The 27,951-nt window shown below is 39.8% G+C and overlaps 2 protein-coding genes across 2 annotated transcripts in view; one reads left to right on the forward strand and one right to left on the reverse strand.

Moving 5' to 3' along the window:
• The window catches only part of EIF1 (eukaryotic translation initiation factor 1), a 273,258-nt gene that overhangs the window by 80,963 nt on the left and 164,344 nt on the right, over window positions 1-27,951 (forward strand). The gene's annotated exons all lie outside the window — the stretch shown is intronic.
• Window positions 18,485-27,849, reverse strand: LOC113449408 (keratin, type I cytoskeletal 19-like). The gene is made up of 8 exons (XM_026720499.2): window positions 27,019-27,849; window positions 26,072-26,154; window positions 25,305-25,461; window positions 23,206-23,367; window positions 22,368-22,493; window positions 21,673-21,899; window positions 20,401-20,531; window positions 18,485-18,809 (listed from the first exon to the last, which is right to left on the reverse strand). The coding sequence occupies exons 1-7, from the start codon at window positions 27,799-27,801 to the stop codon at window positions 20,417-20,419; spliced, it is 1,653 nt and encodes a 550-aa protein (XP_026576284.2). The 5' UTR covers window positions 27,802-27,849; the 3' UTR covers window positions 18,485-18,809; window positions 20,401-20,416.

The following is a 27,951-nucleotide window of genomic DNA, read 5'->3' on the forward strand; positions in this document are numbered from 1 at the left end:
TTTAGTTTATTTCTTCATAACCTTTCATTGTTAGGGCTGTACATATTTCACTTTCAAACTAAATTAGGCAATCCATTCCCTGTTGGGTCATTGTTTCGGAGGTATTTCTTTATCTAAATAAAGAAACAGAATGAGCAAAAAAAAGTTGCTGTACAGCTCTAGGCACCGTGGTTGGGGAGAGTATGTGGTATCACTTGGAAGGAGAAGGTGTGAGGGATGCTGGGGGTCAGGAGGGCGTGTAGCGGGTGCAGATAAGATGCCCCACAGATCAGGGGAGTGTACTGGGAGTTGCATGGCCCAGGAAGGGATTACAGGGATTCCTTTTTTGCTAACTGTTGCTGAGTGGGGGAGACAGTGAGGAACTGAGAAAATGACTGGGAAACTATTACAAAAGTTTTTAAATGAGCATCATGTGTCTGTAGCAACAAGCTGGCAAAATAGAAGTGGTAGCAGACCAGCAGCATTAAAGCAACCACAATTTTCCCCAATGTCATTCCTTCAGGAGTAACAGGTCCCAGATTTTGGGTACATACTGTAAACTTTTTGAGGTACATTGGTTCAAAAATTGTTGCGGTGATATATAATTTTTCCCAGTTAAATATTAGGAAACCAAGGAAATTAGTAGTATATTGATTAAAAAACAATCAACTGGTTCTATTTTATTTATTTAGTTATTTATTTTTAGTTATTTTGTCAAGCATGTATAACAGGTATAAATATAAACATGATTATGACTTTATGAAATGGATACGGATAAAAGGGAACATTAGGACAGGGACTGTAGGCATGTTGGTGCGCTTATGCATGCTTATGTTCTCCTTTTTACATACAAAATACAAAGGCATATTTTGTCCAGGAAACTGAGTCTGGGCAAATAAGTTTGGTCCCCAAAAACTCTGAATAATTCTTTGGGAAAGGCACTGTCAGGATTCTGTCGATTGAATCATGAGCCTCGAGCCAAGCTTCGAAAGAAACCAAAAGGTGTTGGAAAGTACTTCTGGTTTTAAACTGCTCCTTCAGATTTCCTTCTCCTCCCTTCCTCTTGTCTATGGCAACTCTATAACAGGCATAGGAATGCTTTACAAGTTGACAGACACTTCATTAACTTTATAAGACTTAGTTCCCCCCCAAAATATTTTGTGATTCTGTTTATGAAAAGAACAAAGCTAGTATAGATTGCCTCTTATTATCTTTTTTCTCCTAAACCACTTTTCTTTTTTTCTCTCTCCCATTTTAACTTCAGTACTGGGGAGACCATTCTTCCTCTTATAGAGGACGTGCAGTCTTATAGAAGATGTGCAGTCCAATGAATAAAAAGAAAATGAGCTGGGTCAGAAGAAACAAGATTTAATTGAATGTGTAATTAACTAAGTGTGTAATTAACTAAATGATATCAGCCTATATATTTATCCAGTCAGATTTAGGTATAGGGTTAAAACCTGCCACCTTTAGAATTGCTATTGGATTAGAACCTGCCATAGGATCTTCTAAAGAGTCTAGAAGAAATTTAAATGCATAACTCCAAAATAAATTCAGCAAGCTTTAGAAGGACTTTAAATGTTGTATTTTAGCTTTGAGGGTTCCACATGTGACCCAAGAAAAAGATGGTAGATTGAGTTTTTTTTTCCTTAAATTCAGCATTCAATTTTCTATCACAGGCTAGAACTTGATTTTCACTCTATTTTTCAGTCCCAGAACAAGTCACAATGAGATAGTGATCAGATGACAGCATGATACAACACTCATTTTTTCAATCCTTATTCTGCTTTAAAAAAAAACTACCTTACTGTGAGATTTTGCAGTCATTATCTTGCACTGATTTTTTAGTTTTAATGGATTGTTTTTATTTTATGTTTTATGTTTGATTTTACCTTTTAAATTTTGCTTTGTTCTACCATGCTTTTTTAAAAGATGCCTAAAAACATGTCAGTATGAGTTCACAAAATTTGTGCTGTGAAAACAAACAGAATACTGTGTAGAGATGCTTAATGTTCTGCCATTGGAAAACATTCTTATTAATATTTACAGTTCTCCAGATTTTATTTAGATGAATAATCTTTATGTAATATTGCATTTTAAATTCACTTACCTTCTCCCTATCTCATCATACTTTGATCCAAAACAAACTTATCCTATTTATTTTGAAATTGGCAATTCAGTGGCTGAATTGAGGATGAGGATGATCACACTGATAGAAACCTTTTCCATTTATTGTTTTCAGTTTTACTTGGCTAAAAAAACTTTTCGTCAGCTTATTGGCAGACCATGAAAGTCAGAAGGAAAATTTTCCGGCAGCCAATCAGTTTTCCAACATATCTGCATGATGAACATTCTTCCAAAACTGAATCTCAGGTACATTAAGAGTGGGGGGAACAAGTTATTTTTATTTTCTGCAATGTAAATGACACCCACAGGGAACTTTTAATAGCTAACATTACTTTGGTACTCCTATGTGCATTGCAGATGGTGGATAGAATTAAGAATCTTTTCTGACTACTTTTATTAAAAAACATAAATGTTCATGAGATGCATCTGATGAAAGCTTATGACTTTTAATAACATTAGTTAGTTAGAAAATACACTTTAAAATTCTCCTCATTATTTTGCCAGCACAGATTAATACATCTTCCCTCGTTCAATGTTTGTGTGTGTTTGTTTGTTAAATCTATATTCTACCTACCCCACTAGCCAAAATGATTCTGGATGATTTACAATGCCATAAAATCATAAATTAAGTGACAGATAAAAACCAAGAGAACAAAAAGATAAAGGGGTGGGTTTTATCTTTCACTCAACCAACTATTTTCAAAATAGTGTGTCCACATCATTGTCCCCAGCCAATTAGCAGGGCCTAGTTTTAAGGTCCTTCGAATGGAAGCTTCTGAATACACAGGCAGTCTACCAAATTTATTCTCATCATCCCAATGCTGTATCAAATACTTATACTGCTGCTACTTACACAGTAAAACTCAAGGATAGAAATTGCATTTGTACAATTGGCCCCAGATCATACTGCTTTGGATGCCCACTTATTTTCATAGATATACATCAGGAAAAAAAATGAAATTGGTTGAATCTTGATTTAGTGAATCATACTTAAATGAGCCCCAATGCAGGCAATTGAATATATTAATCCTCCATTAATGACACTGATTTCACATGCCTGCTTGAAATATCATGAAATTTGAATCCTCAATATGTGAAGCATCTCAAATTCTAATTGGAGGATATAGACTATCCCATTCCTACCCTCCAAGCTGTCTGAAGCATCCTTAGCAGCTTAGAAATCAGTACCACAAAATTGTACTATAACAAAATTAACAAATTAAAGTACACTCAATATATCTTCAGGACATTTTTTTTTCTTAAAAATATATTTTGAAGCACAGGGCATTTTCTCCTCCAAAGTTTCTGTACTTTGTTATTAGTAATTGGTTTTCAAACTGGATCTAATGTTCCTTCAAGGGATTATATGTTAAAGTGTATCATTATTGACTAATGGCAATAAAGAAAGGTAATTCACAGCATGGGTGACATAAAACATGTGAAGGCAATTACTGTGTGGTTGCAAAAATAAATAATTAGGGGGAAATGGTTTCAATTGGCAAAAAAACACAAACCTTATCTAGGCATCTCTTATCTAGGCATCCCTAATGCTTGGATTATGCTTTTGTTACCAAGTAAGATACAATAATTATAATTCATGAGGTACCTTTAGTGTTTTTCTGTAGTAGAACGCTTTTAGAACCAATCCACACAATTCTCATAAACGCAAAGAAATTTCCTTGGGGTATGATTGGCAAATCTTTTGGTGACTAAGACTGCACTGAATATTTGAGAGCAACCCGTAAAGATATAGTGGGCAGAGAGATAGTTACAACTGTTTCTTCTTCAAGAATGAAAATACTCTTCTGGTCAACTATAATCTACCTCTCCTGAAAAAAAAATAGCTGAACCTAGAATTGTTGCTTTTGTTTTCCTGAGTTTGGGAGAGTTTTACAGTTGTAGTTTAGCAACCACAATGGCTGAGCACCTTATGGAACATCCTTACTTCTGAAGTTAGATTAGACCCACTCCTTCTGACCTTCTAAAAGGACTTCAAGAGCTGGTTATGTGACCAGGCCTGGGGCTCTCATGGAACTGGAGATTTTGCTAGATGACTCCACTGCTGATTGCATCTGGGGACTTGGGGAATATTTATTAGTATGTTTTTTATATATTTTAATCATTGTTTTATACTAGTCATTTATTTAATTATGCACAATTATGTAGAATATATATATTTGATCTGAAATTGTATGTTGAAGCTTGTTATTTGGTTGGATAAAAGAGTAGATGTTTCTGAGATATAAAAGATTTTTAGAATTAGGACATGACCTGCAATTTGGTTGGCATGGATGCTTGTGGTACAATAAAGACAAGGTTAATATACATTTCAAAAATCATTTAGATTTTTTTTTGTAGCCCTAAGTATTTGAAAGGGGAGGGAGAAAATCATTTCCCTTCATCTTTCAAATATTTCGGCCACCCTTGAGTTGTTAGAAGTAGCTACTTCTGCTTAATCAAAGAAGGAAATGCATCACCTAAAACCAAGGACATAAACAGTAATTTCCAAAATAAAATTACACTGGCAGACATTTATAAGAATATGCATCCATGCATGCATATACTGTATCTAACCAATAGTGTAATATATGTCCTCAGAGCAAAACATGTGTACCAAATGCTGAAATCTGGAATGCTTCTCAATTTCAATGATCCAACTCTCCAGTAACATAACCCATCCCATGTTTTTAACATGCTAAATATAGGAAATATTATTTCCCATCAAATATTGAATGAATGATGTCTAAAAACCCACATCAGACAAAGAGTTGGTTTTAGGCACTGGGATAATATTTCTAGATTTGTATACTCTGACATCCAATTGGCTGAGGTTCACGTTAATATTGGTACTACAGCAATGGTGTTCAGATTATTGTTTGTATTCTGTTAAGGTTGGGCCTTGCTACCAGGAATCAGTCTTTTTGATTCTCTTTTCATATTAACATTTGAAATATAAAGTTAGATATGTGCATGGCTTTTGGAAAATATTGCTCTTTTTATATCTTGAATTGGGAGGAAACCTTTACCATCAGAAATCTTGCTCTTTCTTAATTTCCTTTTCTTTTTCTAAATTTGTTGTCATGGACAAGTGCTCTAAGCTGTGCACCACTTGCTTGATGTTAATAGTTTGCTAATAAAGATCTCTCATGAAGTACTAAGATACTTCAAGCTCTATTCAGCTGCTTAATTGTGTGAAGCACTGAAAGAGCCTGGTAGTTTAAATAAGATTTTACAAGGAAATCAATGCAGGAGCAGAAACTCTGATGTACAGACAATTCTTGAGCTTTGCTGCTCCCTTCGAAAAATACTCAAATCATTCCACAAATACAAACTCAGCAAAGATCGGCCAGCACTAAAATGAAATTATGGATGGAAAGATCCTCTGGGCAAGGAAGGGAGAGTCTGGGAATTAAAATTGGTGTGGGGAGTGGCTGTATGGAAGGATAGGCACTCACCATAATGGCTTTCTTTTCAGTAAGCACATTGCTAGGAAACTACTTGGCTTACATGACATTCCAGATTCCTATTCTCTAGGATTGTTGTCCTTGGAAATATAAACATTGTCACTTAAAGGCCACGTTAACCCCCAAATTATAATACTATACCCATTATTAGGTCTTGAGATGTTAAGGCATTCGACAAAGTAGACCACAACCTACTTTTTGGTAAGGTGGAAAAAGTGGGATAGATAGTAGCACCACCAGATGGATTCACAACTGGCTGACAAACTGTACTCAATGAGTAGTCCTTAATGGGTCTAAGTCTAATGGAGGAAGTAAGTAGTGGGGTGCCACAAGGTTCCATCTTAGGCCCAGTATTCTTCAATATCTCATTAATGACATAGATGAGGGAATAGAAGGGGAACTTTCCAAATTTGTAGATGATACTAGTAACACCCAAGAAGATAGGCTTAAGATCCAGATGGATCTTGACAGATTAGAACACTGGGCCATATTTAACAAAATAAAATTCAATGTAGAGAAAAGTAAAGTCCTACACTTAGGCAAGAAAAAACAAAAGTACACATAACAAATGGGTGAAATCAGACTTAACAGCAGTAACTGTGAGAGGGATCTCAGAGTCTTAATGGACAACCAGTTAAATATAAGCTAGCAGTGTGCAGCAGCAGCCAAAAAAGCTAATGCAATCCTAAAATGCATTAACAGAGGGATACAATCAAGATCAAGGGAGATACTAATACCACTCTATAAAGCCTTAGTAAGACCATACTTGGAGTACTGTATCCAGTTTTGGTCACCACACTATAAAAAAGATGTTGAGACTCTAGAAAAATACAGACAAGAGCAACCAGGGTGATTAGGGGACTGGAGACTAAACATATGAAGAACAGTTACAGGAACTGGGCATGGCTAGTCTAGTGAAGAGAAGGATCAAGGGAGACATGATAGCAGTCTTCCAATATTTGAGGGGCTGCCACAGAAAGGAAGGGGTCAAGCTATTTTCTAAAGCACCTATAGGCCAGACAAGGAACAATGGATGGAAACTGAACAAGGAGAGATTTAACCTGGAAATAGGAGAAACATTCTGACAGTGAGAACAATCAACCAATGGAACAGCTTGCCCTTGGAAGTTGTGGGAACGTCATCACTTGAGACTTTCAAGAAGAGATTGGACTGCCATTTGTCAGAAATGGTATAGGGTCTCCTGCTTGGGCAGAGGGTTGGACTACATGACCTACAAGGTCCCTTCCAAATCTGATTATCTGTTAAGTCTCCAAAATTTCTCACCTTTTATAAATACCATTTTACCCATGCTTCCTTTTCATGGCCTCTTCCTTTTCCTGCACTTCTCTATTTGTATAAATTCATCTATTTATTCATCCATCCATTAATCCACTTACCATTTGTACCTACCTACCTACCTATTTAAATAGTTCTCCTAACAACTTTTTGCTTTCCTTGTACTCCTTCACCTTCTGCCCTTAAAAATATAATAATTACCTGGCAAAAAGAGAATCAAGTAAGATCCAACTACCATAGTGCTTTGTTGCCAGCAAAGACCAGACCAAAATGTTCTTCCTCTCTTTTCCCTCCCACTTTTCCTCATTTTCTAACTTACTCTATCCTACTAGTATTTTTTATTTTTATTTTTTTGCATTTCTGTGTATAAGGTACCTTTGCTGTTTCTTTACTATTGAAATTAAACATCCTAAAAACACTTGGCAAAAAATAACCCAACAAAAAAACCCCAACATACATTATCAGATTCCTGGATTTCTATGCAAGCTCTCTACTCCAGAAAGAAATTGTTAATATGTTCATTTGGGCAAGCCAGGTTTTCCTCATCCCCTTTTTAGGCTATCCAGAGTGCCATTTTTGAGGCAATATCCTCAGTGATAGCAATTTTCTGATTATTCTAACCAGTTATTGTAATAAACTAAATACCAATTCTGGGACAGTTTTTATTGTTTATTATTAGCTGAACAATAAAAACTGAGTGACTTGATTTGTCCTCGGAAGATACTTAATCCCTTGTTTTCTTGTACATCAATTTTAAGGAAGTGGTAGTGTTGGAAAGATAGAGATTCCTTGACAAATTCTGCAACCTTCATCTCATACCCTCTCAATTTAGACCTTTCTTTTTAACAAAAAGAAGAATATTTTATTCAATATTTTCTATTTTAAATAATATACTTTTCCTTGATGAATATTACTTTCAGATTTCTGGCAACTATATGGACAAGTCCATGCAGTTTTCTTGGAAATATTTTTTCAGAAGTGGTTGCTATTGCCACTTTTCAGGACTAAGAGAGAGCATGTAACTGGCCAAATTCATATAAATAGGATAGGGTCTGGAAAATCAGATAAAATAAAGGTTGGTTGAAAGATGAATATCTGCACCGTAATACATTGCATATCTTTCTACTTGAAAGATATGCTTGAGAAATACATGGATCAGGTCCTTCTCATATCACTGAAAAGGACCTGTTCCATGAGCAGTTCTTGGATTTCATAATAGTGGTATTGCTAGCAAAGCTTGGGCAAAGCTTGTTCAACATCACTTTTATCTTGTTGTTTGTCATCTTAACTTGCAAGGTTTGCATATTGCCTAGCAGGCATCCTCTGATGAAGACTTTTTCCATGACTAATATGTGCAGGAAGATAATGCAAGCTAGAAATTAACACAGCAGAAAAAAATAAGGTGGTTTTTTTTAATTTGTTTGGTATGTGTAGTATACAGAGAGATTCATTAAATTAATTCTATATTGTAAGTTCAGTTAATTTGTGTATTCATTACAGTCCAGACTGCATAGCCAAAACATGGAAATACTTAGGACTGCAATTTTTGAAATGTTTAATAATGTGGTTGTTCAGTGTTTCATTAATAAACTTTTGTCAAATATTGTTAACCAACATGCCTCATATTCAAATTCATACTTCACATGATTTTTCTCTTCTTATTCTCAGAGTGTTTTCATATTCTGGGTAGATATACAAAAAGATATCTTCCAAATGGACAAAATGAAATTGCCAAACATTTTCATACATGCAAAAATAAATGCTTCAAAACATTTCTCTCTGCCCATAGTCACTAGAAATCAGGCAGTGAATAAATGCAATAAATTATTATTTTATTAAGACTGCAGAAGTTTCTCATCCTGCTGTTTTTCTCACAGGAGTTGCAACATACTTTAGGGATGTATTCATTTTCAAGACCATTTAAATGACTTTCTAGAGTATGTTTTTCCTTCAACAGTCATAGCTGATATAGATGACAACTAAAAACAGTTCTGTCCTTCTCCTTTGTTTTTCCCCTTCCTTGTTGAATGATATTCCTTCCTGATCATTTGAGCAGTCTAGCGCTCCTTTTTTAAAAGAAATGAAAGATGCATTGCAAATCAAAATTAGTAATTTTTTTCTTCATATTGGGGTCTCTAGAGCAGAGGTGGTATTCAACTGGTTCGCACTGGTTCAGGTGAACTGGTAGCAGTGATTTGGCATGGGTCACCGAACTGGTCGTGACCCTGGCTGGCCACACCCTCAACCCAGTCGCCTAGTCACCCGGTCACTCACTTGCCCCAGTCACTCTCCTAGCTTTCCCTACCACATGGTAGCTGTGGTGCAGCTTGGGCAGATGTCACAGGGCTGCTGCATATGTGCACTGCATGTGCAGCCACTACACATCTGCCCAGCTGCCCGCCCTCCAGGAGCACTTTTTTTTTTCCTTCTCCTGGTGGATGCATCTCTTCCAGCCCGGCCCAGCCCGGCAAGCTAGCAAAATCCCGGGGCTTCTTGTCCCCCTTGTCACGAGATGCCTGCAGCTGCTGCATGCTTTTTTCAGTGTGGATGCAGCCCAGCAGCCACACCAAAAAAAGCATGCCATGTTCTATATGCCAGGCCCAACAAGTCCAAGAAGCCAGTGCATAGAACAGGGCAGAGCCGGACTATTGGAAAAGCAGAGAAAAGCCAGAGATCAGTAGCCACCTTTTTTGCAGCACAAGAAGCCTCCCCAAATTAGCCAGCTGGTCTCCTCCTTCTCTGCCTATTTATTCTGTATGGCTGAGGAGGAGGAGACCAGCCGGCTGATTCGGGGAGGATTTCTGCACTGAAAGAGGGAGCTGGAACTGTAAAAGAGTCACCTCGAGCAGCTGCCCTTTGGCCAGCTGGTCTCCTCCTCCTCAGCTATACAAAACAAACAGGCAGAAAAAGAGAAGACCAGCCAGCTGATTCGGGGAGGATTTCTATGCTGAAAGAGGCGGCTGGAGACTGAAAAAGAGTCACCTCCAGCAGCCGCCCTTTTGGCCAGCTGGTCTCCTCCTTGGTCATACAAAACAAACAGACAGAGAAAGAGAATACCAGCCGGCCAATTTGGGGAAGCTTTCTGCACTGCAAAAGCGGCAGCTACTGATCTCCGGCTTTGCTCCACTTTTCCAATGGTCCGGTGCAGCCCCATTCTATGCACCAGCTGCTTAGACTTGCTGGGCCCGGCACATAGAACAGGGCATCAGCTTAGTGCAACAAGCCTTGATTTTTCCCAGACATTCTCCAAAGTCATAAGAATATCTTGTTTTCCCCAGCACTCGACCTCTTTTTCATTGGCAGAGCAAAATGGGTGGCATAGGAGCTCCAAAACTAAGATTGTTACATTTTCTTGTTTCATTATAAACTTCATACAAAATTAGTTGTATAATAAAGATGTTATGTCCGTGGAACTGGTGGGGGTTCCCAACCAGGTCCGCTGTTTGAGCGGAAGCACCAGCCGCTCCCATTGGTTGGCTCCGTTTGACAGTCGGCTATATAAGCCGGCTGTCGGGCAGAGCCAGCCCGTTGTCGCCCGCTGGTCTGCAAGTTAGCAAGCAGACGCGACAACCCTTTATTCCCCGCAATAAAGCCTTGTTAGTTGTACGCTCTGGTCTCATGCCTCTTCCTTACCATCGCTCTACAACACTGGCGACGAGGATGGGATGGTCGAAGGCTAGCCAGACGCGTCTATTCAAAGAGCTGTAAATCACTGAGAGTGAAGTCACGAGCGCTGTAGCCGCAGCCGCGCAACGCTCACAAAGAGCGCGAAATTCAAACCACCATTACTTGAGCCGCAGTCACTGAAACGAGCCCCAGGCGCCGTAGCTGCGGCCGCCAACGCTCACCAAGAGCGCGAAATTCAAAAAGAGCTACGTAACCCAGAGAGACAGTCACAGCCTGCGCTCTTTTAAGAGCGCGATTTCAAAGGCGATTGAAGAAGACGAACCCGACACTTCCCACGATGAATGCTAATCGACCATTCCCGCCATTCAAGCCAAGCGAGGAAACGTGGGACTCCTACAAGAATCGCTTCAGCCATTTCCTCGATGCCATCGGTTTAGCTGACGCCATGCGGAACATAGGAAGAAGTCTTATTTCAGCTATTGTGGGGCTGCGTTTTTGACACCGCTACAGCGTTAGTCACACCACGCGCCATCAGAAGCGTCCCATGGGATGAATTACAAGAAATACTCTCCAATCACTACGCGCCAAAACCATCCCAGATCGCTAGAAGGTATGCATTCAGAATCAGGAAGCAGGCAGTGGGGGAGTCAATCAACGAATACATGGCTGCCCTGAGGACAGCTGCTTTACAATGCGGTTTCAAAGAATATCTGGAAGACATGCTGTTGGACCAGATCGCCTGTGGGGTTAGAGACCTGAGACTTCAAAGACGTTTGCTGGCAAAAAGGACTTGAATCTGGCCCTAGCCATGGAGGAAGCCCTGGCTGCTGAGCTCTCTGCCCAGTCAGCAGCTGAAATTCAGGGCACTCCATTAAAGCCCAGCAGCCCAACCGTCCATTCTGAAGAAGTGCTCAGTGAAGAAGACCCACAGACTCGTCAGACATCAACCGCCTTAAACACCAGAAGCCTTCACAGGTAGGAGCGGGACAGACAAACAACTTCAAACAACCGCCCAGCCTAACCTCATGGAGGCTCCCACTCTAGGGCATCCTGCAGGTTCAGAAACGCCATCTGCCTGAACTGCCAAAAGAAGGGTCACCTCGCTAGAGTATGCCAAGCAGGGCGCTCCTTGCCTCAAAGACCTCCGCCACCTTCTATTCCCCAAAGGCAAGTGGAGGACACTGCTATACCTGCTACCACGCTAACCATACTTCCCAAACCCCGATAAAATTAAAATTTCTGTTTTCCTAGAAGGTAAACCCTGCAGGATGGAGGTAGACACGGGATCTGCGCTCTCAATCATATCCTGGGACACTCTGAAGAAGATCCAGCCCAGACTGTCAAGGAAACAGCTCCAAAGATGCCACCTGACACTGCGGGACTACCAGGGCAAGAACATTCCGGTCCTCGGGAAAGGCAAGTTCCTCGTTCAATTCCAAGCCTTTAAAGGCCATTTGCCTTTAGTGGTTGTTAACAGTGCTCTCCCCAGCCTGTTGGGACTTGATTGGTTTCCTTCCCTTGGCCTTAGTGTAACTGGGATCCATGCTGTCTCAACTTCTGACGTAGATACATTATTTTCTGAATTTTCTGACGTATTTAGCAGCGAGCTGAGTTGCTACTCGGGCACCCCCATCTCGTTTTCCGTAGATCCCCAGGCAATTCCTCTCCACCTTAAGCCACGCAGGGTGCCTTTCGCCATCCGTCCTAAATTGGACGCAGAATTAGACAAACTACTCAAGCAAGGGGTGTTAGAACCTACTGATTTCGCCAAATGGGAGACCCCCATAGTCACCCCACTCAAGAAGGATGGCAGTTTAAGAATCTGCGCAGACTATAAAACCACGCTCAACCGTTATTTACAGGTCAGCGCATACCCCGTCCCAGTTATTCAGCACCTGTTACACACATTCGAGCCCGGCACCATTTTCGCCAAGTTAGATATGTCCCAGGCATACCAACAGTTCCCTGTTGATGATCAGACAGCTGAATTACAAACCATAGTCACACATAGAGGGGCATTCAAATGTAAGCACCTCCAATTCGGGGTCAGTGTGGCTCCGGGTATTTTCCAATCACTCATGGAACGAATTCTCCAAGGTCTCCCGGGAGTTGTCCCGTATTTCGATGACATCTTAGTCTCAGCCACGAGCCAACCTCAACTCATTCAGAGGGTCAGGACAGTGCTAGAGAAGTTTAGGCAGCATGGCCTCAAACTTAAAAGGGAGAAGTGCGCCATCGCCACTAGGCAGGTGGACTTTCTGGGTTATAGGATAGACGCCTCCGGCATCCACCCTATTGAGTCCAAGGTGAAGGCCATCCACGAGGCACCCACACCAACCAACAAGACTGAACTACAAGCCTTTCTGGGGCTTCTAAACTTTTACGCCTCATTCCTCCCGCACAAAGCATCAGACTCACCCTGGCATTGGGGACCCAAAGAAGCCCACGCTTTCAAATCAGTCAAATCATTACTCACATCGGAAGCGGTTTTAGTCCAGTTCGATCAACGCCTTCCTCTGGTCCTGGCTGCTGACGCATCCCCTTTTGGGATTGGGGCTGTCCTAAGCCACAGACTCCCCAACGGCTCCGAGCCACCAATTGCCTTCTTTTCTAGGACCTTCTCCTCGGCAGAAAGGAACTACAGCCAAATCGATAAAGAGGCCCTGGCTGCAGTTGCTGCAGTTAAAAAGTTCCACGAATTCTTATTTGGCCACCATTTTGAACTTGTGACTGACCATAAACCTCTCCTAGGACTTTTATCTGGAGATAAGCAAACCCCGCAGGTACTTTCACCCAGAATGACCAGATGGACTTTGTTTCTGGCCGCCTACTCATTCAAGTTGGTGCATCGTCCTGGCAAGAACTTGAGTCATGCCGATGCCCTCAGTCGCTGCCCCCTGCCAGTTCCAGTCGAGGACCCTGCACCAATTCACGCCATCTTTGAGGTCAACGAACTCAAACTTCCAGTGACAGCTGAAGACATCGCGGCACACTCCAAAAGAGACAAAATAATCGCCCAGGTTCTGGACTGGGTGGGAAGGGGTGGCCGGAAACTCAATGTACAGTTGACTTTGTTCCCTTTAAAACCCGCCAGCAGGAACTGTCGAGGCTACAGGGATGTCTATTGTGGGGCACAAGAGTAGTCATCCCAGCCACCCTTCCGAGTACTCATCCTGAAGGTGCTTCACGAGGGCCATCCGGGCATCGTAAGGATGAAGGCGTTGGCCCGCAGCTACGTTTGGTGGCCCGGCATGGATGCTCAAATCGCCAACTGGGTAAGCTCTTGCCAACCCTGCCAAGAAACCAGGGCTGCCCCGCCCGCGCCACGCCCACCAGGTGGGAAAGTGCTAGTGCCCCTTGGTCTTGCCTGCACATCGACCTGGCTGGACCAGTGCATGGCAAGACTTTCTTGGTGGTCGTGGATTCCTACTCCAAGTGGATTGACGTGGCCTTGCTTCCCACGACCACCACCCAAGCAGTAGTCAAAGCCCTGACACGTTTGTTTGTCACCCATGGACTTCCAGACACGCTGGTGTCTGACAATGGCCCGCAGTTCACGTCATGTGAGTTCAGTATGTACGTGGCTAATTTGGGCATCAGACATGTCCTTACAGCTCCCTTTCACCCCGCTAGCAACGGGATGGCAGAGAGGGCGGTAAGGTCAGCCAAGGAGGCACTCGGCAGGTTTGGCCAGGTAGACTGGCACTCTAAACTGTCTCGTTTCCTGCTTAGCCAACATACGATGCCCTGCACCACCACTAACAAATCTCCTGCCGAACTGTTAATGGGGAGAGACGCCTTAGAACCACCCTGGACAGGCTACACCCCCACTACTGCCCAGACACCCCTTTAGGGTCTGACAGTCTGGTCAGAGACTTTGCCTTGCAAGACCTGGTGTACGCCAGGAACTATGCAGGGGATCCTTTGTGGGTACCAGGTCAAATTGTGTCAGTCACAGGTCCAAGGTCCTACAGGGTCCTCCTGGAAGATGGACGCTTGTGGCGAAGGCACGTGGACCAACTCAGAAGGCAGCGTGCGACTGATACCAACCCAACCCAACCGGCCAGCGCCAACGTCCCCCTGCCGGTGCCAGACGGAAGCTCCCTGTGGGACCTGGTTCTCCCCGACGAACAGGAAGGTCTACTGGAGAACCCGAGTTTCCGGCCAGGGTCACCGACTCAGCAGCCGAGCGTTCCAGTTTGCCAACCGGACCACGAGACTCGCTCGGATCAGCCCGAGCAAAGGGACTCGCCGACTTCACAAGACACCGCGCCAGAGCAAGCCCATGCCCCGACGACCGTCGAGGCACGCCCCGAAGGCCTGGACTTGTCACCAGCCAACAGTCCACCCGAACTGCAACGCTCCGGTCGCCAGCGGAGACAGCCGGCCTACCTGCAGGACTACACGTGTTCCCAGCTGGGGGAAAGGAGTGTTATGTCCGTGGAACTGGTGGGGGTTCCCAACCAGGTCCGCTGTGTTTGAGCGGGAGCACCAGCCGCTCCCATTGGTTGGCTCCGTTTGACAGTCGGCTATATAAGCCGGCTGTCGGGCAGAGCCAGCCCGTTGTCGCCCGCTGGTCTGCAAGTTAGCAAGCAGACGCGACAACCCTTTATTCCCCGCAATAAAGCCTTGTTAGTTGTACGCTCTGGTCTCATGCCTCTTCCTTACCATCGCTCTACAACAAAAGGGACTTGGGAAACTCTGCTTTCAAGTATGATGCTGATTACTTTCCTATTCTCTGGATACCCGAGGAGAGATGAGAATAAGGGCTTATCTAAACTTATCTGCATCCATGGCCCATAACAAAGGGGTTGGTGATGATGATGATAATGACAATGATGATGATAATGACAATGATGATGATGACATGCTGATACTTATCTTTCTGAATCAGTTTTATGAGGCTGCCTTAAGGCAAGTTGATGACCTAAATTTAGAGTGAATGAAGAATGTCATTTGCAATGCTTATTAAATGTGCTTTGTCAGACAGCTGACACTTCAGTATTTCCCTGAATTGACTAAATTATCTTCCAGGTTTGGTCAGCAACACTTTATTAGAAACAAAGTAATTTGATTATTCAATAGCTAGAAGGATTTGTATAATCTGCAAACTATTCTGCTTCCTTCATTTGTTATGCAACATAGCATTTTAATGCTGTACAATTCAATTGACTATTTTTGTGTGCTTTTTCATACTTAAAATGGAAAGGTTTTGATAAATAGCCATAACTGATGCATAGTAATTGCAGGAAAAATTATTTCAGGGTAGTCTCAAGGTGAGTTTAAATGATTGATGTTATAGTTGTGAACCAGTTTGTCTGAAAAGGATGCATCAGATCTCTGAAGCACCCTAACTTCATAAAAGGTAAATATAGTTTTTATTTCAGATTGCAGTTATGTTTTTGAAGCTAGGATACTATAAACTGCACCCAACCCACAGATCCTCCCCATACAAAAGTCTCAACTGGAATCACTCACCTTCATTATCCATTGTCCCTTCTATTCAACCTTGAAAAGCTGTTGTTTCAGGCTGAAAGGTTGATCTATACAACTTTTTGTCCCCGCCAAGATAGGTGAAATGTCTGCAGCAAGTTCCAAAAATAGAACAGGATAGAATAATGGTCAGTTTTATTTTTTTTTTAATTTTCTTCTTATGATTCCCTATAACAATATCCTTAGGGGAAATCATAATTTGCAAAATACTAGCTACTGTATTTAATCAGCATCACATACATACACAAAAGGGGCAGAACTGAGGCTGTGACCACATCTTTCCTCACCTAGATTTTGACTTCCTCCCCATTATCACCATGGAGACTCAGCACTGACTTTGGCTTTTCACTGAAATCATATCTTGGTCAACATTTGTACTGAATAAGCCACCTATTCCACAAGATTCCATCACCTCAGGAAATACACGAAAATAAAAATATGTAAAAGTAGGAATAAGTTTTGCTTCAAATTACATTATTTCATATTTATCTTGAACTACACTTTTATTCTCCAATTTTGGACTAATTCCTATAAACCTTTCTGATGCCCCCTTTGATACAGCGATATGTTTTGTGACCTTAAGTCCCTTTTTTCAGTTCTTCAAAATCTCTATATCTATGGCTGCTAATAATATACAGAATAATTTCATCCATCTATTCATCAACCAATTTTTTAAAAAGCCACGAGTTCACTATTAAAGAAACAAAGGTCAACTGTATTTGGTTACTTGGCTTAATAAACAGTTAAGAAGCTAGACTAAGATGACTCTTGTTATTTTGGATTTTGCTCAATTTCTTATTCTTCCTTCTTGAATTAATGTCATTCTTTTTCATCATCAGTTTCTGAATTTTTTGTAGGAGTCTACATGAAAATTCAATTAGACTTTTTCCTTAAGGCTATTATAGTTAGATTGCAAAAATGCAGATGACTACTAAATGGCATCAGTCACATAAAGTTCTAAATCTTTATTGCCATCTATTGGTAATCTAATTTTTTAGCCTGGATTTCAAGAAATGTAAATTACTATTTGTAGTAATAGTATACTATTTATAATACTATTTATACTCTCAAGAAATTACTATTTGTGAATCAAAACACAAATTAGGAATGCATGCAATAAAATATTTTCACTATTGATCCCCAAACAGGAACTAAGAATGTTGATCCCCTAAGACTGGGACTGAGAGTTACATTGCCCCTAAAAATCAGTTTTTGAATATTTTTTGTTATTTATGGAAGCATGAAAACATTATGGCAAGCCCAGTTTTAATTTCTATTGTCATGTTACTGGCTTTATTTTATTTCTAGGCGTGAGGAAACAAGCAATTAAAGACATATTCAAAAAATTCTAAGATCTTTCTCTTCATTCTGCTTGCTTGGGAAAATGCACTTATAATTTCTTCTAGGTAAAAGCTGAATAAGTCAATGGATTGGATACAAAGTTAATCAGTGAAATCAATGGGATCAAGTTATTTAAGATTATAGTCAATTATTAAGACCTGTTTGCACCACATGCTTAACTGGATGGAAAGATATTTTCAAACAACTAAACCCAGTCAGCAATATATATCATATAGGTGGGTTAATTTTAGATCCAGTATCTCCAAGGGAACATACGCCAGATGGCTAACTAAATATTTGCTCTTTTTCCTGCTGCTAGTACAAAATCTTACTTTCCTTAGTGTTTAGTGTTCTAAACAAAATCTGAAAATCTATTACTTTGCACATGTTAGGAGGTAGTGGTGTGAAACAAGAAAAAAAGGGAAGGAATGTAAGTGTGGTTTGTTGCATCTGCTATGGTGCTGACTCCAATATGGCTATTGTACATTTGTTTTTAGCCAAATTTTTAAAAAGGATGAAAAGTCAGAAAGTGATAACATTGTAGAAACCGGAAGCTAACAGGCTACTCTGTTTTCACCAGGCATCAGGATCAGTATTGCAGCCAGAATAGTGTGAAAGTGAGATAGGACAAAGAGCCTGAGAATGAACCACTATAGAAACAATAAATGGATTTCAACTTCTTGTCCCATCAAAAAACAAGCAGCTCTTAGCCCCATATACTGCATGGGTAGTAGAAAAAAACCTGACTCCTGAATCTTTCTTCTGCTATATACATGATTTATACATTACACTTTGCACTTGCTATATTTCTTCACTTTCCAGTATCTGTAGTAAAACTAGTTTATCAAGGGCCATGTCATTGAATCTCTGCCTAGAAGATTTTCTTTGAGTATCAGTCTAGCAGAAGCATGAAAGATAAGTCCTGTTTCCCAGTTCTGGAAACACAGTGACTATATGCATGGAAACCAGTTGATTGTACTATGGCATTCTGTACTATATTAATAGATATGTGCATTCTTCTATGTTTACAAGAAAATTTTGTATAGGTCTAAATATATTACAATTTATATCTTTTTGTTACTCTTAGTCAAGGAACTGATATGCTATACAAATCTTAGGCTACTTTCTTTTCTTAAAATGACTTGATGGTTGGCCTTATTAACATGTTTTACTTTTTATAAGAAAAGACACATCTAATACACACAAGCCTTTGATGTCAACAAAAGCAAAGCAGATTTATTTTGGACATTTTTGTTGCTTTCAGTGGTCAGAAGATAGGCAACCACGGCACTGATACTTCTTAGGTAAAAAACAAAGCTATGTTGCAGAAAAATGGGAAAGACTCAGCAGGAGATAGTGGAGTGGACGCCCTCGCATCCGCTTTGAAAATACCACGGGATAGTAAAGTGACAGAAGGTTGAAGAACTATCAGGAATGCTTCATTGGGGGCAAGGAACCCTCTGTCCTTTCTCCTGCAGCTGTCTGAAGATAAAGAGAAACAAGATGAAATTACTAAAAAGAAAGAGATTCCAGTGCTATTGTATACAAGTGCTCAAAACAATAGAAAATTTCAAACAGTTTAAGTATATTTTGGAAGCTCCCAACATTCATACAAGAAGATTCAACTGGGTGTGGCTGGGTTGAAGTTGTGGGACTGAAAGAAAATTGTTTTCAAACATTGTGTTCCTTGCTCTTGATATGTTTCAGGAAATTTACTGAAGAGATTGTTTTAATGGCTAGTATATTTTCCATCAGTTATTCCATTTAGTGAAAAACAATGTTGCAAACAGGTGGGAGTTTTAAGATATCCAAAAAGCTAGAGTGGACCACACCCAGAAAGGAGAAAAAAAGGTGTGTGTGAGTGCCATCTCATTCGCCATACAACCCTCTTTCTTATGGCCTATATAGGCTTCCTGCTTCCCATGTATTTATGGAACACTTTCATAGGGCTTTTTCAGTAGTGTTGCTATTGTTATAGCTGGAGTTGATGGAGATCTTAAAAAAAAAACCACTTGTGCTTAACAACTATATTTTAAGTCATTCTTATGAGACCATCTTGCTATTTTTTAAGAAGATATATTTATATTTTTCATAAAATTTTCAGACTTGTTCATAGTTGGCACATGTTTTAAGATTTCCCCTTTTCACTGTATTTCATTCTTTAGACTTGAAAAAGAAAGTGTCGTTGCATCTATGCCAAGCAAATTGAATCAAGTCTACACTGAATTAATAAATATGAGTGCAGGTGCTCTAGTTGTACTTGTGTACAACTTGCTCTAGGAAATTTTCCTGCTTCAGAAATGTGAATGAAGAAATTAATTAAATTAAATGATTAATTCCTTGCTGGTCTTCAAATTTATTTTCCATTAAATAAATGAAAAGTAGGTTTTAGTTTGGAACTGACTGAAAGACTTCAGATGGGAATATTAGTGTTTACAGGGTAATTTACAACCACAACCAGAATTTCCATTGCCAAGCAAGATAGTTGTTCAGTGAATTGCACCCAAAACTATGATATTTTTTCCCATGATTGCTAAGCAAATCAATGCATTGTTTTGTGAATTGTGTGGTTTTTAAGCAAACCCAATTTCCTTTATTAGCTTCGTTCATCAGGAGGATGTAATGGCAATCATATGACCGTGGAATATTGCAACCATTATAAATTCATGCTAGTTGCTAAGCATCCTTTTTTTTAAGACTATGCAGATTCTGTGACAGTTATAAATACAAGAATTGTTCATGTCACTTTTTCAGTGCCATTATAACTTCAAATGTTACAATGAACATTTGTAAATGAATGGTTGTAAGTTGAGGAATACCTATATGTTGTTTTATTTAATTCAGCAAAGTGCATCAGAGATTATAGTTATGAATTATTGCATCCAGTTCTGGACTTCCAACTAGATTCTTATACAACCTATACATCAAGTTTCCTTGATGTAGGTTTCCCCTCTGACATTTTACTTGGGCCTTGACCTAGGAGCTCCTAGACATATGTCCCAGCACATGACATAGATGACAAAATCCCACCATGTTTTCACCCTTTTTTCAGACAAGAAAAAATGCTTCTGACCTCATATTCATGACATCTAGTGATGCAAATGGGCTGCATGGCATGAATGGGTCACATAAGTGTGGGGTGTCCGAGCTTCACTGGATCTTGCACCTGATGTACTGCTGCTTCTATTGACTCCTCCACCACCACTGTAGGGGGGGAGAGAGAAAATGATATTAACTTAAAAACAAATCATACACTAGAAACCAATATTCAGCAACAGACACCCAACCAACATCTTGGCTATCAACTGTTTTCAAATCTAATTGAAGAGATTAAGGTTAAAGCAAGAATTCCCTGAACTTCTTGGCATCCACTAAAAAAGGATGATCTCAAAGTACATTCTTTTTTTCTTGCTATAGAAACATAGTCAACTAACAACTTCAGCTTACAAAATTTGCCTTGCAGCCTACTGAAAAGTTCATTTTCATAGAGGAATTTTGTCAGGACACTTGTCCAAGGAGTAGAAGCAAAATATACAGTATCCTGTTTCAAAGCAATGTCTGTAGATTTATCATTCATCTCTTGTTGGATCCCTTATGCCAGAAACCAAAAATAGAATCACAGCATTATAGATGGTAAGGACTCATAGATATCTTAGTCCAGACCCTTTCTCAAGGTCAATTTACTATTTCAGCTTCCTTGTCATATGGATCTTGTAAGAGACCATCTCCCAGTAGTATCTTGAGGCCTTTCCACTTGCCTCTAATCACCTGAAAACATGCCCTGGCAACATCCTATTTCTGCTGTGTTCCCTTGATCCTGCCTTCTTCTTTTCTCAAACCCATCCATTAGGTTCTTAGGCATATCCATGTTAAAGCAATATTTTCTTCTAATTTAAACACTATCCAATGGTAGTTTCAAACTGTATAGAGTCTGTTCAGCTTTGTTACCTATTACTGTGGAGGAAGGCAGGTGACCTTGGTGAATGGGAATAAAGGCAATAATGATAAGATAGGGGTTATCAATGATAAAGAAAATTCTAAGCTGCTAGTAGAATTTTCTGCTCTTTCACAAAGACTGAGCAATGCTTTCAACATCACAAAAATCAAGAGGCTGATTAGTTTAAGAGAAAATGGGCTGCCCAAGATACATCTGTGAATAAGAGCCTGATGATGGGCTCCAGAATGAATTAAAAGCTTAGATGACATCTGGTCCTGGTGATTGACCCAGATTGTATCCTGCATCACCAAAGTCTCCACAATTCTGGATTACTCTCCTATTTTATTTTAACTAAAATTTCCATTCAAGGATTTATTGGGAACACCATCATTTCTGGATGGCACTTACACAATGTCATGTTGTCCCCCTTCCAGCAAGCCGCGGTAGGTGGCAATCTCTTTCTCCAAGCGGCATTTGACGTCCAGGAGCTCTGTGTAGTCATGGTTCTGGCATTCCATCTCTGACCGCAGATCTGCCAACTGCTGCTCTAGACAGGAGATGCGGTCCTGGAGGTCAGCCAAGTGATTGTTATAGCGAAGCTCAGTTTCACCCAGGGAAGCTTCCAGGGTGTCCCTCTGACAAATAAAAGAGAACACAATAATTATTTAAAAAGGAGAGTGTCAGAGGAAATGATTTAATGGGACGCTGAGAGTTTGCAAACATGAACTGAATGAAAGGTTTAACCTGTTTCTTAAGGGTCAGAGAGAGCCCAAAGGGCTTTTTTTTATCACATTATGACTGCAATTTAGTAACTGCTTTGATTGTGATAATATCTACAATCTCCCATTTCTGCTTTCATCATCCTCTACCTGCTTTCTCCATTTTAGCAAAAATGAAATGAAGCTATGGTTTAATAATTTATGGATTGTTGCATTTATGTCTCATTTTTTCTCCTAATCCTTGGGGATTAAGTCCCACAACCTGGGGATGAGAGAAAATGATTAACATAAAGTAGGCTTTGCCTATACATGATGCAGCAATGCTTTGTCCACTGCAGTTTATTCCAAGTGCCTCCAACGCTATAGAAACTCTTGATCTCTTACCAGGCTGCACTGGGCATCATACTCAATCTCCAGGGCTTGTAGTTGGCGTCTTAATTCAGTGACTTTGTTGTTGCTTTCTTCAATCTCCTGACTGCTAGTGCAGACATCACGATTCACCTCCTCGATCTGGAGGGCATACAATTAAAAGAGATACATAGCTGAGCAATATATACAATTTAACTCTTGAGTTAATCCTACCAAAGAAAGTTTCACAAAAAAAATTTCCAAGCAGATTTGCACTGACTAACTGACTATTATCTATCTGTCACGATCATCATCATCTATGTGCTAAGAAGCTGTAGGAGTTTAGATGGGGAAGAAAAAGTTCAGCTGCAACCATAGTGGCTTGGGGTTCAGGAATCAACCATTTCCAGAGATTTTTCTGGTTTGATGGGGTATAACTTCCAAACAGAATTGGTTTACAATCTGGGAGTCCTCATCACCTCTGATTTGGACTTCTGCAATGTGCTTTCTAACTTTAAAGACCGCTCAGAAACTACATCTTATCAAGATATGGTTTATCTTGGTAAGACTTGTGACATCTCTACTTTTCTATCGTTGTTATTTACTATGGTTTCCAGGTGCAATTCAAAGTGCTGGTTATGACCTATGAAGCCTTTCATAGATTGGACATGGTTATTTACAGAACCTTCTTTCTCCAATTAAGACTAAGGGTAATCAAAAAAATTATTATTACAGCCCAATCCAAAAAAATTCTGCAAAACAATGCTATCTTATATGATCTCAGAAGTGTTGAGATTCAATTCCCGTGATGTTTGGTGAATGTGAGAGCACACCAGATATGCTCCAGGTTAAGAAAAACTGATGTTTCACTTACCTTGGATTCATACCATGCTTCCACTTCCTTGCGGTTTCCTTCAATCATTGATTCATATTTGCATCTCATCTCCTCCAGGATTTTCTTAAGATCTGGCCCAGGACAGGCATTCACTTCCACACTGACATCTCCGGAGGCCTGGTTCTTCAGGCAGGTAACTTCCTACTCAAATAAAAGAAAGTGCTTGGCATTTGGACCTTTCTTTTTCTGTTCAACTCTTCTTAACCAAAATAAAATTTCTGACAACTTGGTTAAACAAAGTTGATGGAGACTATAAAGGGCAAATCAACTTCAAAGAGGCAAGATGCATTGCTTCTAGGGCTGTAGCAGTCCCCCAGTTTTAAGTGTGTCAATAGCAATGATGATGCCAATGAAAGAAAGAATCTTCAGATAACTTCCTAGGGATATATGTTGCTGTTCATTGAAAAGGAAATATTTTCTTCAGTAATTGAAAAGGCATCTAGCTGGCCCACTTTTGAACTAAGGAAGACTTGTGTTCCTGTAGCTTTCTGATTGTTGTTGGAATACAATTTCCATTATTGTCCCAAAGGTGCTTTTTCAAGAAGCAGTTAGGCTTTCTGTTTTTCTTTGAAGCCATTTCACTTATCATCCAAGAAACTTCTTCCAGCTGAAGAAGCTTCTTGAATGAGAAGCAAAACATCTTTAAAGAAAAACTAGAAAGTCCAGTTGCCTCTTGAAAAAGCACCTTTGGGACAACCATGATCTGGATGACTGAGAATCTTCATGGAAATTTCCATTATTCTTTCTACTAATTGGCTGAAGTTGGTAGGAATTAGTCCAACAATATCTACAAATCTCTCCATTTTTGTTTTGGAACACACATATACACAAATATTCCCAACCAGTAGAACTCAAATTGTGCATTTTTTAAAAAAATGAAAAATATCACTTGCATGAAAAGATACATAAAATGCTATGAATTTTGGATGCACAAAATTAGTGAAACTATAACTTCACTTTAATAGTGCTATTTTATTATTTTCCCAGCATTTCCTATTTTTACTAATATATCTGCACTGTAACTGTGTATGTCTATGTATATTAATAAATTATCATTATCGTCATCTTCCAAATCAGTCCACTGCAGGGTGAACATTGGTAAATTATTATTTTTATTATTTTAATCAGAGCTGAAAAAGTATGACTAGCCCAAGATCTCACAGCTGGCTCCTATGCCTAAGGAAGAATTAAAATCTGGATCTCCCCATCTTGTAAGTTATTTGATATTATTCAGTGCCATAGACAAGTGGCTAGAAATCTATTCCAGTCCTGCCTACTCCACAAAATTTGACCATATTGCCAAATATCAAATGAGATTATAGAAATGTCAGCTGGGAGATCTTTTGAGCTCATATATCATAAGATCTCATTCAGGAATTCCAAAATCTAATAATTAATTTATGAACCTTTGGCTGTTCTAATTTTTTATATTGCACATTTTATTTTTTTGGAGGGGTAATATAAAGATATTTTTAAGATGCAAAGAATGCAATGGTATCACCAAGTAGCTTGTTGCTAATTCTTGAAGTACACTGATCATGATATTAAATAGCAATGCCTGATGTGTACAAATATACCATATTAGTGAAATGGCAAGATCTTTAGTTAACAAGTCTGCATTAGCAAAATTGATCAAATAATAATTTCAGAGGTTTTAGTTAATGTTCACCTTTACAAACTTCATTTAATCATTAGTCTTTGTAATATGGGCATTTTTGCTCAATAGAACTCAGTGAAATTGTCTATCCCTCTAGCATAGAGGTAATGAAATTGTAGACCTCCATACAATTCTTAATTGCAGCAGCTGCAATCAGGTAGTTATTTGTGAGGAATGAATTTATTTCAGTGACACTGCTTTGTGTTTTTCAACCTTGGACACTTGAAATGTATGGACTTCAACTCCCAGAATTCCTCAGCCAGCCCTTTTGTCAAAAGTCCAAGGCTGAGAAACATTGACTTAGAGGTCTATAGCTTTCCATACTGACCTAGGAAGAAGTCTATTGACTTTTCTAATAAAGTAATTATTATTTTCCATGATGCATTTAGATTTTGTTGAATGGGGAAATGGTCACCCTCACCTCTTCATGGTTTTTCCTTAGGCAGCATAGTTCATCTTGCAGGTTCTCACACTGTATATCCAGATCAGATCGGCAGGCAGTCAGCTGATCCAGGATTTGATGTAGTCCATTGATATCAGCCTCTACATTCTGACGGAGGCAGCATTCCGTCTCATACCTGAGCCATAAGAGAGAGAGAGAAAATAATGGAAGTTTTGCTGGTTGGCTTGTAGGCCTGCACAAGAGAAATTTGTAGATTTTATTCAAGCAGTTCAGTACAACAGAATTTCTTAGGTTTTAAATACCATATAATAGGAAAACATATCTCATATTAGGCAAGCTTAAGATAGAAATAAAAGAAGCTACCAAATATTTCAACAATATTTCATTGATTATAACACCACTAGAACCAACTTTGTTCTTAGTCCAGGCATATTGAACTGCATTTTCTTTTCCTTGTCTTACAGCAGCCTTTACCAATTCTGACGAAACTCAAAGTATGTGAATTTCAGCTCCCAGAATTCACAACAATATATTGTCTAAGGTATTCTGGAAATTGGGCCCCATAAATCTGAAGCATTTCCAAGTTAGAGAAAGCAGAAGCAACACCCCAAAATAGAGAATGGCAAGATTCTTCTTCTTGCCTTATTGTTTGAAATAAAAGACATTCTTCTCTAAAAGTCTTGACCTATAATGCGCATGGAGGCAATTCCATAAGTATCCCTGCACTTTCAGTAAAACAAATATTTTTTAGTTTATCTGCATTTAATTTATTGAAAAGTACTCACTTGGATCTGAAATCATCAGCAGTCAGTTTGCTGTTATCAATGCACAGAAGGAGTTTGTTATTCTCCACACTTGCACAAATAAGCTGCATAAATGGGGGAAAATGCATTGCTGAATATATATATTGATTTTGCCTTTCATATAAAGTTCTAGCATTAACATTTAGCTATCCATATCAGATGTTCATTGAACTAACACAAGCTTCATTGCTTAGGTTATGGATACATGCTCATTTACATTTAAATTGCTATTTGAAAGCACAAAAGAATAATCAAGCAACCTCGTGAGTGCGGATCCTCTACATCCTCATCCTTTATTTGTAAATAATTGGAAGTGGTGACTAAAATGGAGTTAATTCATAGCTAATTTTCTCCTCTTCCAAAGGTTGACTTGTATAACTTGGGGATGCCTTTAATTTTTCATCACGGTGATTACTTCCATGTAGAAAATTGATTAGATATTGCATTTCATGATGACTTTGTACCAAGCTAGCAAAAAAATCTTAAACTGTCAAAAGGTTCACTAGCTCAGCATGTCAACATAATACAGTAGGAGCAGCATCTATAGATAAGATAAACCTAGAGTTCTACCTAATATAAATAATCCTTTGATAGTCCTTTGAAATAAAGTTTTCTCATTCATTTCTGCATTCATTTGTAGAATCCAAATGACAGAATAATATGGAAACATCACCAAACCCTTACCACCATTATTTTGAGAAAGCAGACTGACTACAGAATTTAGAGTGCAAGAACATGTTTAACAAAATTTAATTGGTTCTTATTTCGTATATGATGATCAGAAGAATAAAATGACCTTTAGAAATCAGCAAAATAAGTTTACAGAATTATGAACTTTAACTAAGCAGGAATTATTATTATCTGCAATTGTCCCAAACAAATGCATGTAAAAATTATGGAAAAAAAAAAGATTGATAACTGGCATCTACCTGGTTTTTAAGATCTTCAATTTGCTGATGGTAATGACCATAGTCCTTTGGTTCACACAAAGGGCCTTGCTTGGCATAAAATTCTCTGATTCGGCTCTCAAACTCAGCATTTTCCTCTTCCAGACATCGAACTTTGTCTAGATAGCTGGCCAGGCGATCATTGAGGTTCTGCATGGTCATCTTCCCATCCAGATTAGAGAAAATACCTCCACAAACAGGTTCTCCAATCAATCCTGCAACTGCTCCAGGATTAGTTACTATACCACCCATGCCACCAACAACACCCGGATGAGCCATGCCACCTACCATGCCAGCAGGGACAGCTCCAACCACTCCACAAGGACCACCTACCATAGTAGGATGGTGAGCACCAACTACACCACCCATGCCATTAACCACAGCAGCTGGTACACCACCAACCATGCCACCATGGGCACCACCTACTACACCACCAGGAATACCACCTACCACACCTACATGGCCACCACCAGCACCACCTACCATACCATTTCTAGCAGCAGAATTCCCCATGTGAGCGGCGGCCACAAAGCTACCATTTGTCCCAGCATGTCCACCACCAACAAATGCCCCACTGCAGCTGCCAGTTGAGAAATGGTTTCTCCCCCCAAGATGACTCCGTCCAGAGAAACTAGCTCTTTCATTGCCTAGCCCACAGGAAGTATATCGCCCGGAGCCAACAGAAGAAACCCCCACTCCAAGATTGCCGCTCCCACTGCTGTTTCTCCCAGCTGTTAGGACCGTGTGTCTTGGACCACAGCTCATAGTGGCAGAGAAGTTCTTTAATGCTAAGCTGAAAGCAAGAGGCACCACTTGACGTAAAGTAAGACTGCTGGATCCACTACCCACTTATCTCTATTTATACTTTCTTCAAAGGGTGTCACCTGTTCTGCCAGAGCTCCTTTTCTGGGGTTC

This window comes from Pseudonaja textilis, chromosome Z, assembly GCF_049901715.1.
Source record: "Pseudonaja textilis isolate UNSWEBS1 chromosome Z, rPseTex1.2, whole genome shotgun sequence".
Classification (NCBI taxonomy): Eukaryota; Metazoa; Chordata; class Lepidosauria; order Squamata; family Elapidae; genus Pseudonaja; species Pseudonaja textilis.